At 34.6% G+C, this 13,306-nt stretch overlaps 2 protein-coding genes across 11 annotated transcripts; both read left to right on the forward strand.

The window, feature by feature from the left end:
- The first annotated feature begins 5,356 nt into the window (after positions 1 to 5,356).
- LOC112272737 (uncharacterized) lies at positions 5,357 to 7,246 on the forward strand. Its single transcript, XM_024500805.3, has 2 exons — positions 5,357 to 5,746; positions 6,762 to 7,246. The coding sequence occupies exons 1-2, from the start codon at positions 5,429 to 5,431 to the stop codon at positions 6,915 to 6,917; spliced, it is 474 nt and encodes a 157-aa protein (XP_024356573.1). The 5' UTR covers positions 5,357 to 5,428; the 3' UTR covers positions 6,918 to 7,246.
- A 737-nt stretch (positions 7,247 to 7,983) lies between these two features.
- On the forward strand, positions 7,984 to 13,306 carry LOC112272735 (protein KINASE OF THE OUTER CHLOROPLAST MEMBRANE 1). 10 transcript variants are annotated; one of them, XM_024500801.2, is made up of 5 exons: positions 7,984 to 8,393; positions 10,053 to 10,453; positions 10,743 to 10,834; positions 11,300 to 11,770; positions 11,959 to 13,306. In XM_024500801.2, the coding sequence occupies exons 2-5, from the start codon at positions 10,058 to 10,060 to the stop codon at positions 13,052 to 13,054; spliced, it is 2,055 nt and encodes a 684-aa protein (XP_024356569.1). In that variant the 5' UTR covers positions 7,984 to 8,393; positions 10,053 to 10,057; the 3' UTR covers positions 13,055 to 13,306. The 10 variants fall into 10 exon arrangements, with proteins under 10 accessions (XP_024356569.1, XP_024356570.1, XP_024356571.1 ...); XM_024500802.2 differs by having other exon boundaries at positions 8,253 to 8,393; positions 10,050 to 10,453; XM_024500803.3 differs by lacking the exon at positions 7,984 to 8,393 and adding an exon at positions 8,483 to 8,613.

The raw sequence follows: 13,306 nt of genomic DNA on the forward strand, positions 1-13,306 counted from the left end.
TAAAAGTTAAGTGGCCCTAGATTAGTATGTTAAATCTAGGACTAGATTGTATGTGTCTTAAGTATTGATTAGACTTGGCTAAGACATTTATATTGTATTTTCTACTTATAATGAAGATTTTTTTATTTGTGTCAAAAATAAATAAATAAATAAATAAATAATAAAAAATCTAAATATTAGAATGATTTGACTTTGCATCTTATTCATTTGGTGATAAAATCATGTAAATATCTCTCAACTATGCTCTTGGTTGCCTTTGACCACTTGAACTATTAATAGTTATTTTACATTTTTTTCTTAGATTTCTAACTTTTTTACTACTATTTTTGTAATAAAGACTTGTTTTCAATTAAACTAAAGTATTGTAACAAAAGCCCATGATCTCTAAAGAATATACATTTAAAATTATTTTATAGGCAAAAAAAAACCAAGTTGTGTATTTCATGTTCATACAACTTTTAATTTAATCATAATTTGTTCTATTTTTAATAAACTTAAGTATTAATTATTAACATGTATTTTAGATTAGTACCATAGTGATTAATTAATTATTATTTTTTATTTGATATTATATATTCTTTCAATAAAAAAATATAAAAAATATAAAAAAAAAATACTATGAAATATTTTATGTATGTTTATATTAATATTTTAAAAAATATTATATATAGTTAATAATCAAATATTCTTTTAAAACCATAATAAATACTTGATAAGTTGTAAAAAAAAAATTAATATTTATATCAAAAACAATTATGAATTTTATTAAAATATGAAAATAAAAATATCCTACTAGAAAAATTATTAATTAACTTTATGATGAATTTAATAAATATATTATATTATTCGTATTATTTTAAATAAAATTAATATTTTAGAGTATTAAAAATAATAAGGTGATTATTAAATAGAATATGATTTATTAAAAATACAACATTACAAGCACAATAAAACATTGATGTATAAAATATTTGGTGGCATTTAATATTAAAAAAATATCAAAAAATTTATAAAATATTTTGGTAGTTATTCTCAAGTATCAATCTAATATCGTTGGCCTTGTAAGTTGTTATTTTTATTGACCATATAATTTCAATCCATATCTATTTTAAATAGATTCTTTGATAAATATATATATATATATATATATATATAATAATGAATTTTATTAAAGATTTATAAATCTCAAATTTTCACAAATTCATTTCTATAGTAGTAGATCTCCTAATCAAAATGGTAAGTACTATACATTCTTAAAAGTAATATTGCAAAAAATATATAAAATAAAAAAAACCCAATTTTTATTTTTAAAAATATATTCGAATATATATATATACTTATATTCAAATATCTAGATGTAATTTAATAATTATGAAATTTGCAAAGGATTTGGCTAATATTTCTCATTATAGATCCACATACTAATTATGTAAATGAAACTGTTTTATCCAAACAATGTCTTCTTCATGAAAAATTTCAAAGAATGTTGCACCAAAATCTTAAAACAAAGTCAATAATATGGCATGATTAAATTTTCTTAATATACATGTAAAGGTTGAACCATTTTAATTTTTTTTTAAATCAATCTAAGTGCTTTTTAGTTTATACTAAAATAAGGAATAAATTCTTTTATTTTAATTTTTTGTGTGTTAGTTCCATAAAATATTATAAAATAATCAATATATGTTAAAAAATTTAATTAAAAATAAAAAAACATTAGATAGCAGATATACCTTTTTTAAAATAATCTTTAAAAATATTATTTTAATATTTAATATAGTTTTATTAGATAGTCTTGGTGCTTGTTATTAAAGTGCAAAGTGGATAACACATGTATTTTCTTTTCAAATTTCTCAAGTACATATTTTGATTTTATGCTTGCATGAGTATAAAATATTATTGTCAATTCAGAATCTTTATCAAGCAATTTTATACACAATATAAATTCGTTATAATTTTATAGATCTTAGATTGCATTAACTTGTAAAAAAAACTGAAGTTAAACAATCTTTTGTTACAATCATACTTAAAAAAAAGAGCTAATATAATAAAACTCTGTACTTGAAAGGAAAAAATAAAATAAAATAAAAAGAAAGAAGAGAGAAGTAAGAAGTAAAACTATATATTAATAAATTGATTAGAGAACAGCTTGAATAAGTCTCAAAAACATTTATATACACAAATTAGATGTACATGTGCCTTGGGATGAGATACATGGTTAGAAAAGAAAAAAATCTTACATCTCAAAAGCTGTTAGAAAAACATCCTAAAATTTTGATATTTGACATAAAAGTCTTGTGGTTTTTAAAAAATTTCTACATGCTTTTTCTTTAATAAGTATATATAGAAGCTTGATTAAAGATATCAATATTTCTAGTTTTAGTCATTTCCAATAATCATATTAACACCTTTTCTTGTGATATATGTATATCTATATATATATATATATATATATATAAATGGTATTTTTCCTTTGTTTCAAATTTTTCATAAGTATGATTTATTTTAATAAGTTGGTATTAATATATATTTTTGATACTTTAAAAAATATAATTTTATTTATTTATTTATTTCTTGATAATGATTTTCTAAAGATTACAATTAAGTAATTTATATTAAAAAGATATATAAATATGTATAAATATTTATAATATCCATGGTGCAAAATATATTTACTTGAGAATCTAGTTGTCTAGTTTTCAAGAAAATATAGATAATATTCAATGAATTTGTAAAAGTGGTTTTAAATTTTTGAAACAAAATTAGACTAGAAGCCAAATTCTTAAATCACTTTAAATCAAAATATAATGATAAGAATTTTTCATAGGCTTTTTTTAAAAATTAGATTTTAAAATATTAATGGTTGTATTGATTTTTAAGTCCAGTTTCTTATTTTATAAGTGATTAGAATATTTATATATTTATGTAAATGATCAAGTCTTTTTACTTCTAATAAATTTAGTTGTAGCTTTATATTTAGGATTCTAAAAAGTATTTTCTATAATAAATTTAGTAGTTTAAAGTTGCCTAATTTCTCTAAAAAAATATATTATACTATGTTTAAAAAATATAGTACTGAATTAAATAAAAACCATTAAAATTACATTCTTTCTTAATTTGGTTTGTTGTAATAATACATCTACCATCTATTATATCATAATTTCAAATTAAAAATTCAGTGCTAAGTCTACATTTTTTTTAATACTTTATTTAAAATCACATTTAAGTGTAAAATAATTTTCAAATAACTAGACACAATTGCAACATAACTAGATAAAGTTTTACCTCATGACATGAGTAATATGAGAGAAGCAGACAAAGACTTGTAGAAATAATTTAAGGTACACATAAAATCAATTTCAAGCTAAGAAGGGTTGAAGTAGCTCTTTAAAAATATAAAAATCTCTACAACAAATGAAATTAAGGCAGAAACTCTCAAAAAATTATGAAAACAAAATAAGACGTAAACACCAAGTTAAAATTGATTCAAACTGAAGATTCAATAAAAAAAAGATAAAAGATGGATACACAAAAGTTTATTTTAAGGAATATAGAGACAAATGATCATTTTGAAAAATATCTAAACTAAAAGACCAAAAACATCACTCAATCCACAAGCAAACATATATTAAACAAGCACGCACTATATTTTATTTTACCTTCTGCAATAGCTTGCAAGTAACATTAATAATTTACACAAACTAATAATTTATAATAATATCTATTAAAGAAAACATCATCCATGCTATATATAAAACACTTACTAGTCTCTGTTAATAAATTCTACTGGTTGTTGTAATAAATTGGTTGATTCAATAGTCAACTTGCCATACTTAAAAATTAGTTGACCATCTCTCAAAGCACATTTTTTAAAATATTAAACTAATGTTATTTTAGTAATTAATTATTTTTGAAAATTCTGGTTGATATATAGACATGATTAAAGCAAGTCACTAATAATAGTTTTAATACAACTTCTAATTAGTACCTTATATCTTAAGGACATGAATCTAGACAAAACCTAAAAGACAATGCACTTATATATCACAATAAAAAGTAAAGAGAGAAGATATAAATATAATATAGAAAAGAATTAGAATGATTAATTTTAAATATTAAGAAAGAAAATTCTTTATTTAAGATTTGAATACAAGAAAGGCATTGATAAGCTTAAGAATATCCTCACTTTTGTTCCTATATATATATATATATATATATTACTAAGAAAACCTTGTAGAAGCTTTCTAAGGACCATAAGACTTGTAGCCTAAGCATCAAGTTATAGATTGCTTCCAATACAACTTCTTAAAAAATATAAACTTGTATAACAAGTTTTAATAGTTACATGACATTTCTATAAAAATTTAAAGGTCTAATCAATGTCTAAAAAAACTCATTGAAGTTTGTTAAAAAAGATATTATATACAAAGCATGTACTATCCACTTTTATTTATTCAAGTAAACTAGGCATCCATTTATATTTATAAAAATAAATATTGTAATTTTTAGTTTTTGTAAATTTAAATTTTTATAGTTTTTGTTCTAATATATAGCTCATATTTTTTGGTTTCTCTATTTTGTTTCATAATACTTTAGTTTGGTGCTTTGATATCTAGACCCACTTAAATTTAGTAGTATCTATACTTTATTTAAATTTTATTACTTATTCATATTATAATAAGATTTAGGATGTGCTTTCTTATTGCCCTGTGCCAAGTATTTTGCTAAATGACTACAACATGTTTTTATTGTCATTAAGTTTTTAATCTTTTATGTCTATTAATTCGGAATTATTGCATTAGATGGACCTAGTGTTATTCTAATGATATCTCCATGCTAATTGCATATGATATAATTTAAATTCGTCTTATAAATGGATTATCATGTTTTGATTGGGCCCGCACTGACCCACCAGAGCTCTGTGTCTGGCAGTGCCACAATTGCATCAAATCCAACAAAATATAAATTGTAGTATAACGTGATAAGACCGAGTCATTTGCTGGGCTACCATCATAATGGCCATGCAGTTTAGGGTTCCAGCAGAAGTAATAATAATAATAATAATAATAGCACATATATATATATTTTGAGGTAGATCTTGATAAAGTAAAGTTGTGGTTTCATAATTGATAATGAAAAGAAAGTTGACACGTGGGCGTATTGGCATGGGTTTCATGCTGGCCCAATCCGTTACTATTGCCAACTCAGCCATTCCAACTCGCCGAAAACTATTTCCAGCCACGTCAGATTCATATTCATTCATCCAATTAGAATCGATAGGCTTTCGTCGTAATTGATGAAAGTAGTGTAGGGCTTAAGGATTTCGACTTGCTGGAGGGTTTGTGTCGTCGCAGTTGGAGCTGTAGGGGGTTTGCCACAGCCAGGCTCAAGTTGAGCTTCACAGGATTACGGGCTTGAGTTTATCGTAATGGCCGATCGGCAGCTGGAGGCCAGTAGCAGTGCAGCGCCACGAGCGGGACGGAAAATGCCGCCTCCTTTCAAGGGGCCTAGTCCTCCAGGAGAAGGGAAGAAGATGGCCCGGAAATCACCGGCGCAGCTCATAGCTCACTACACGGCCAAAGGGATGGACGAGAAGGCGGCATCAGAGAAGGTGATTGAGGACCTCCAGAAGGCGCTGGCGTTTTCATTCCAGAGCTATCCTATGCAGAAGATGATGGTGATGGACAAGCAGTTGAGGACCAACATGGACTTGTTCACTCAACGGCTTTCAGTTATCGAGCAAAAGGTGAGTCTCTTTTCCGGAAGATATTTTTGCAGGGTTTCGTTCAACATTGTCTATCGTGTTGGTTAGTTTTCGGGTTGTTCCTGGATTTGTGAGACTGCTTAGGAAATCTTGGTATATCTTGTGTAAGAGATTAGGAGAGCGTATGGAGGGGATTTCTCTTGATTGTGTTTGGTAGCAAGGCTGGATATGTATATTCCTAGTTGCGCATGACAAGCACTGGAAGAATTAGAGTGTGAAATTAAGCAATATGTGCGTATTTATTCGCTGGAAAATTTGTATACGACAAGGTTCGATAGCTTTTCGTAGTCTAGAAAATTGCCGCTTGTTTTTATTACTTGCTTAAACAGTTACGGTCTAATTTCTGGTTCTGGGTTCCGTGTTTTTCTGTTGCTAGTTTTTCCACTTTCACCCTCTTGGATTTTGAAGTGTGGCATTCAAAGGAGCTGCATATGTCGCAGTTGATTACCCATAATTCCTTGACTTCTGAAGCATATCGTCCTGTAAATGGGTTGTCCACCGATGTTGCTTCAATACTGGAGTTGTGCTGTAAGAAAAGTTTTCCATTCAAAGTGCTTCATTCCTTCACGCTTCATAGCGGTGAATGAAACCTTGGTGAAATGTTCACAATTTGGGGGAAATTTATAGGTCAATAACGAATTGTCTGACTCCCGATTGGTCTCAATCTTGTAGATGCTGTCTAGTTTAAGATGTAATGATCAATATCATCTAGATTTATAATTCATTTATAACTCTGGATTCCCGAGGGAATTGTAAGGCTGCAAGTACAAATTGATTTTTTTTTAAAATTTTAAATTAAATTTTTTTTTTACCGATTTGATAATTGAACATAGTGCCAGACTACGGTGCAGAATTCTGGTCTCACTAATAACTAGCGGTGATTTCTGTTGGTTTAGTTCGGTATTGTTTGTTGTATCGTCGTTTATTTCTTCGTGCTTATGTGTCCAAAATTATGAGCAATTTTGATATTGAAATGATTTTCTTGTATTTGCTTTAGGTGGATTCAAAACCAACCCTACGGACAGTATTTGGAGCTGGAGTGGCTGCAGGAGGTCTGCTTAGGGTTATGTTCGACGGAGTACCTCATTTAATGCAAGCAGTGGCTCGGATTAGAAACGATGCCGCATCGGCCACATCAAGTTCAAAAATTTAGCTTAGTTTTTACATTCTTTTAATACACAGTAGATATGATCACAGCAGGGCTCAAATGCTAGGGTTAGTAGTCAACATGTCGGAGTGATTGCACGATGGAGTTTCATCGACTGGGGCCCAACTGGTCAGGTTGCTCCAACAGGATGCACGATGCGTGTTGGAGGGTATGTGCAAGGTTTTGCTCATCAGGTTAACGATGCGCAACTTAGTATTTTACGAGAGCTTTTGTTTCTTCTTAGTCGATGGTTTCTGTGTTTGACGTTATTCTTGTTACAAGTGACTGTGAAGGTACAACTATAATGCATTGTTTGGTGGGGTACACTTTACCGAGATACGTGTAAAGCCAAGCCGCACGAGATAAATTGATGGCATGACACACTTCTGAGTCACTGCAAGTCAGCTTCATAGCTACCGTACTTACATTAATTGCGGCATATTTTAACCCCAACATCTGACTTGACTTCTGTCATCCTCTATCTGGTTTATCTCTAACAATGTTGGAATGACGTGCACTCTGCTGTTACATATTGAACTGGCTTACATGAACTTCAGCCTACCTTGGCCATTTCATGTTTACAGTAGTGTCCACCAGAATTTGAATATGTCTTTTGGTGAAAGTCGGCTGAAGTAAAAATGAAGCTTCTGGGTCTAGCTGAAAGTCCGCGGCTGTAATATGATCATATGTGGGTGCTTAGAAAGAATGCTTCCAGAGACATATCAAGTTTGTGTAGCCAGATTTATCATGAAATACGTGTTGTATTTCACACTTGTAACATCTGAAAACTCAAAACTTTAGGAGACGAAACGCAAGGTAGACTACTGAGAATGAGTGCTGTGAACTTTTTCGCAATGCGTGGGTGACGAGGAAGAAGCTCTGCCTCACGTCGATATTGCTTCCTCTCTTAAGAAAACTTCCTCTACGCTTAGCTTTAAAACATCGTCAAAATGCACGCCTGGTGGACATCAATAGCCTTGAAGTTACGCCTACTTTTCGAGAGCGTCATCAAAACAATATCATGCAGGGCGAAATTGGCTGCTAAAGAACAAACGATTCTTCCTTCGTCTTTATGTTCTCAATTTTCATCTTCAGAGGTTGCATACCCAAGAACGTAGATTTCCCACGCGATCGAAGGGAAGAATGCCGCCACTTCTTGTCCTGACCAGTGGTCACGGAAACTGATGTGCGGTCATGGGCCTGGCTACTTACAAGCCACGCTTTAATGGACGAAACCCTAGATAGTGAGCGTCTACAGTCTCTTGGAATTCCCGTGGAGCAGATATCGTGAATCTGGGAAGCATCACTGTATCAAGATGCTGTGATTCTCTGAACCGACGGCATCGACATCCGCGCATGTATTTCACAGCGTCAGAGATTGAGGAAATTGCATTTTACGTTGACAATTGTACCAGTAGAGAAGTAACAATTCGCCTGGAGAGCATCCGGAAAATAGGTTCGCAGAGGTCGACGTATCAGGTGGTAAGTAAGAATTTCGCGGCATATCAATCGAGCCATGTTGTGCCTGAAGACATGTCTGTGTCATCATATTTGAGGTGTCTAGTCGGATTGCTTTCTTTGGACATCTCGAACGTGACTTGCGTGCTTGGATCTTTGCGTCCCTTTGCGTGTGTATTACATATTCTTCGGGGTCAAGAACAGGGGCTGCCCTGGAAACTGGACTGTTGGTGCCAGTCTTGTTGTAAGCGATCGGGGGCTTTCTGTAGAGGGTTTGTGTGTGGGGAGGAGGCGAAGTCGGGCGGAGAGCAGTGCGTCAAGGCTCTTGTTCTGGTTGTTGTTTTTTTTTTTTTTTTTTTTTTTTTTTTTTTTGTTTTTTTTGAGGGAGTTCGTTGCTATATGCGCGATCTGTCAGTTGTCTGTAGGGACTCTGTTGTGCTGCAGAATGTTTATTTTATTATAATCCGTGTTGTTGTTGTTGTTGTTGTTGTTGTTTTTATTTTTATTTTATTTTTATTTTTCGGAAATTTAATTTTCTTCGTTTGCAACGTTGGCGAGTATAGATCGGTAGTGAAATGCGCGTCTATCTGGCAGAAGACATATAGTAAGACCAGGACGATGATTTGTACTGCTTTGAAGTAGACCTGCCAGAATTCTTTGTTGTTGAATGTGAGCAACTCAAGAGTTTGTTGGAGGAAGTGCCATTACGTGCTGAACGGTGTCGAGCTTTACCTTTTCTTCACGTCTCACTGATCGAGAGTCGCTTTGCGTTTGCATTTCTCTAAGATAAGTTCTAATAACTTGGGAGGTAGTTTAGATGTTCCATTTCTTTAGGTTTGCTTCAGTTTGCAAAACATATGATGCACAGTTTAGACTCTAAATGTCATAAAATCTGCATGTCTGGTTTAGACAGAGATTATTCAGACAATTAATTGGTAGTACGTATTTGCCTCCAATGCGCTAGCTGCTGTATAATATAAGCGACTTGACTTGGCATCGCATTTTTATGTCGCCCTCGTTCGTGCGGGACCGTATACGAAAGTGCTTACTGGAGCGTGTAGATTTTTCATGAGCCTGTCGTCAATTGATCGTGATGATGGAGTCCTGATAACTTAGAGAATTGTTTGCGATGAGTGCATTGCAAACTGCAAGTACGCAGGGTAGTGGCACACAGTTATGGTATCTGCTTGGCTTTTCGTCCCTGAAGAGATTCGTCATTTATGTTTGAAAGCTTGTGAGAGTGAGTAATTATTTCATTAGTTTGCATCATCCCGTCGAGCGGCCTGCTAGGAAGTTTAAATACGAAGAGTGGGTTTTACCTGATATTTTTTTCACCTAAGGTTCCATTCTGTGCCCATTTGATATGTTAAATTATCTGTATATTCGCGGTTAACCTAAGTTGTATATATTTTCTTTATATTTCAATTAAAAGTGACGTAAGAGAGAATTGCCTCTTCGCATCTTTGAATAATTCTGCGATCTTACGTTTATCTATATGACTGTTATTGAAAGCTCTTGAGTACCGATTCGAATGCTTCGGATAATTCTCTTTCCTTCACCTTGATTTTTTTTAATTTATTTGTTTATCTTTTGTTTTGTTTTGCTTTTATTTCTACTTTTTTCGTTTTGTTTTCTTTCGAAAGCGATATTTTTGAAATTATTACTACTGTTGTATTCAAGCAGTGAAAATGCTTCTACAAAGTAGCTCGAGATCCAACAGACCAAGCACAGGGATGGGCGTTGACTCACACAGACTAGATTCCTCTGCGGGTGATGCATTCAACTCCGAAGAATACGAAGACTTGGGGGCAACAGTGGCCAGCTCGAACTATTTATGGGTGGACCCTAATATCTTGAAGCTTTCGCATAGAATTGGGAGGGGTCCATTTGGTGATGTTTGGCTAGCTACTATACATAGTTCGACCAAGGACTTCGATGAATTTCATGAGGTTGCTGTGAAGATGCTGCCTGATTCACGTGAACATATGCACTCCTTACTTCAAAGGTTTCAATCTACATACCAACAGGTTGAGACTGTGAGGGGGGTATGCTGGCCCCAGGGTGTCACCATAAAAAACGGAAGGGTAAGTGGAGTATTATCATTCATGTATGTTAATAAATGTGTGTCACGACACTTCCGGTTTCCCTGTGATTGAAAAGCTTGACTGCTGTATGGAGTCGTGGGCTGGACTAATTGGTACTTTTGTGAAGGAAGTTAACGGGCTCTCTCGTTGCGTTCACAGCCCAGAGTACGAATGTCGCCTAACCTGATGATTGTAGTCGTGGACGTATCCTCCAAAAGTCTGCAAATTTATTTCCCGATTCGTTTTCACCTCTCATTTCACTAAGACTAAATTTTCGACATTTGAGCAGGTTTGTATTATCATGAAGTTTCTTGAGGGCTCTATTGGAGACAAAATAGCCCATCTCCCAAGCAGCAAGCTGCCCCTCGAAGACGTCTTAAGGTGCGACTCTAGCTTGTCCTAAGTTCGGAACGAATCCCAAACTGGATCTATTCCCCTCCCCCTTCTGTTCTTTTTAATTCTAGATAAGTGTAAAGTAGTATACGTCATGTTTAACATGGTATCTGCAAACTTTGAAGTGCTCATCAATTTGAAGCGAACTGAAAACAAACCTTCTGCAAGTTTGGATCTCCAGCCTGGTCTCTCTACAAAGCATGGGGTTGAAATTTGCAGTCAGGGGCATATGGCATGCCATTACCTCAAGTAAATCTTAGCGAAGGGATGATCGTGAATAGTCTTGAGCTCACCTAATTTGACGATCTAGCATGAATTTTTGCCATTCCACCTGGAATTGGACAGAAAGCATGTAAATGTCTCTTACCACCAATAGGCTTGTTTTAGTTTCGCGTGGAAGATTTGTACAGGATCAACTTGGATTAGCATCTGACATGATCTTGGCGTTGACAGATATGGTCAACACCTACTCCGAGGCATCTTGGAGCTTCACTCGCATGGAGTTCTAGCCCTCAATTTAAAACCGTGTAATTTCCTTCTTGACGACCAAGATGTGGCTGTGGTGGGTGAATTTGGAATTCCAATGCTATATGCGGGTATGGTTGCACCGTCGGAGCGAACAGTTTGGCTTGGTTCTCCAAATTATATGGCTCCCGAACAGTGGGGCGCTAATGTAAGAGGTCCGGTTTCTTTTGAGACTGATTGCTGGGGTTTCGCCTGTAGTGTAATCGAACTTTTGACAGGTGAAAGGCCGTGGAAAAACTTAACACCAGAAAAGATATTTAAGGCCGTAGTGGACAGACACGAGAAACCCAACGTTCCAACTGGTTTACCCCCTTCCCTGGAGAGAGTGTTGAAGAGGTGCTTTGAGTATGATTACCGGCGTCGCCCGTCCGTGCATGAGATTCTTCAAACCTTCATTGAGTAAGTTTGTGTTTTATTTTTCAAAACGAGGTTAAGAATTGTCTCTTTTCGGTTGTCGGCTGTACTCTTGGCTTGAGGTCGATTGGGTTGCTTCTTATTCCTCTTGCATCACGTAATTGTATATTGATGCACAATATACCGAGATGAAATAATGTTTGGTACTTACAAATTACTTCCTTGCTGCGCAGTCCCAGCGAGCCCTTCAAAGTTGGTGACTGGATTATTGCTGGTGAGAATGAAAAGGAGAAGGGCCAGGGCGTTGGGGTGGTGAAAACTGTACTAGGTCCGGACAGTGTTAAAGTACAGTTCTGTGACAAACCTAGGGAGCTCACGCAATTCAGCGGGGTTAACCAGCTCAGTAATCTCTCATTGTGGAAGTACTCATTTCAAGTCGGTGATTCTGTGAGGCTGAAAGCTTCTGTCAACAGTCCTCGATTTGGGTGGCCAGGTGAAAACGCAACTGAGGGAACAGTATCGGAGATTGGGATAGACGATGCCGTCTTCATTGTTGTATTCACAGGCTCTCAGCAAACTTGGAGAGCTGATCCTCTTGAACTTGAGCGAGTGGCAGGAGGTATAGTGGCTAATGACTGGGTTCGATCGCGTAATCTGGTAGAGTCGAATGGACAGAATCCGTCCCGTATTGGAATTGTGCATCACGTTGGTCCCTCAGGGAGTTTAAAAGTTTCTTTCTTCGGACTTGAAACTCTTTGGACAGGAGAAGCAGCAGATTTTGAGAATGTTTCACCTCTTACTGTTGGCCAGTATGTGAGATTGAAACAAGCAGTGTTAGCTCCTAGGTTCAAGTGGCCTCTGACCGAGTGTGGCGAGTGGGATACAGGACGTATTGCGCATGTCTTACCTAATGGTGGCTTGATTGTTGACTTTCCGGGCCGTCTCTTCCATGGTAAGGGTTGGTGGGCAGATTCTGAGGAGATTGAGGTAATTCGGATAAGCGAGATCGAGGGGCTTTTGAAAAAATACCAGCACATCGAGAAGATGCACTGGGTCGTACGTCCAGCTGTATCATTGATCGGTTTACTGGTAGCTGTGCGTACTGGCGTAGTGGTAGTGAATTTGGTGACACGACCCTTCAGGGGAAAGAAACAAGCGGCTGTAACCGATGAAGCTGGCATAAAACCTGGCCAATACCCAACTGATCTAGGTAAGACGAAGAAGGAAGGGACAGGCTCATTGGGTTCCGTTTGGCTGCCCTCACAGGTTGCCGCAGCTACTTCTAGTGTTGCTGGCATCATGTTTGGTAAGGGTGAGTTCTCAACTTAAGGTGATGCTGCATACATTCAAAGATATGTTTTGTAATTTAAGGTGTGCATTAAGTATGCAGAAAGTTAAGTCGCTGTATTTAAACCTGTAGAAATTTGTGGATTAGTAGAATGTTTGAGAATCTCCATCCCACTGGACATGGGTTGTATATGATTTGCATAAATCCTTTTTAGCCATAGCTCCCCAGGACAGAACTGGAACAAATATTTTGTATTTACTCCAGCAATGTAAATATGGACATATTTTGCATTA

Source organism: Physcomitrium patens, chromosome 19 (assembly GCF_059467195.1).
Source record: "Physcomitrium patens ecotype Gransden chromosome 19, ASM5946719v1, whole genome shotgun sequence".
Lineage (NCBI taxonomy): Eukaryota > Viridiplantae > Streptophyta > Bryopsida > Funariales > Funariaceae > Physcomitrium > Physcomitrium patens.

Excerpts from the sequence above, each read along its gene's own strand:
- LOC112272735 (XM_024500793.3), top strand. Across the intron at positions 10,454-10,742 it reads TCACCATAAAAAACGGAAGG|GTTTGTATTATCATGAAGTT; the intron begins GTAAGTGGAGTA and ends ACATTTGAGCAG. Across the intron at positions 11,771-11,958 it reads ATTCTTCAAACCTTCATTGA|TCCCAGCGAGCCCTTCAAAG; the intron begins GTAAGTTTGTGT and ends CTTGCTGCGCAG.
- LOC112272737 (XM_024500805.3), top strand. The coding sequence starts at position 5,429 with ATGGCCGATCGGCAGCTGGAGGCCAGTAGCAGTGCAGCGCCACGAGCG. Across the intron at positions 5,747-6,761 it reads TTTCAGTTATCGAGCAAAAG|GTGGATTCAAAACCAACCCT; the intron begins GTGAGTCTCTTT and ends TATTTGCTTTAG.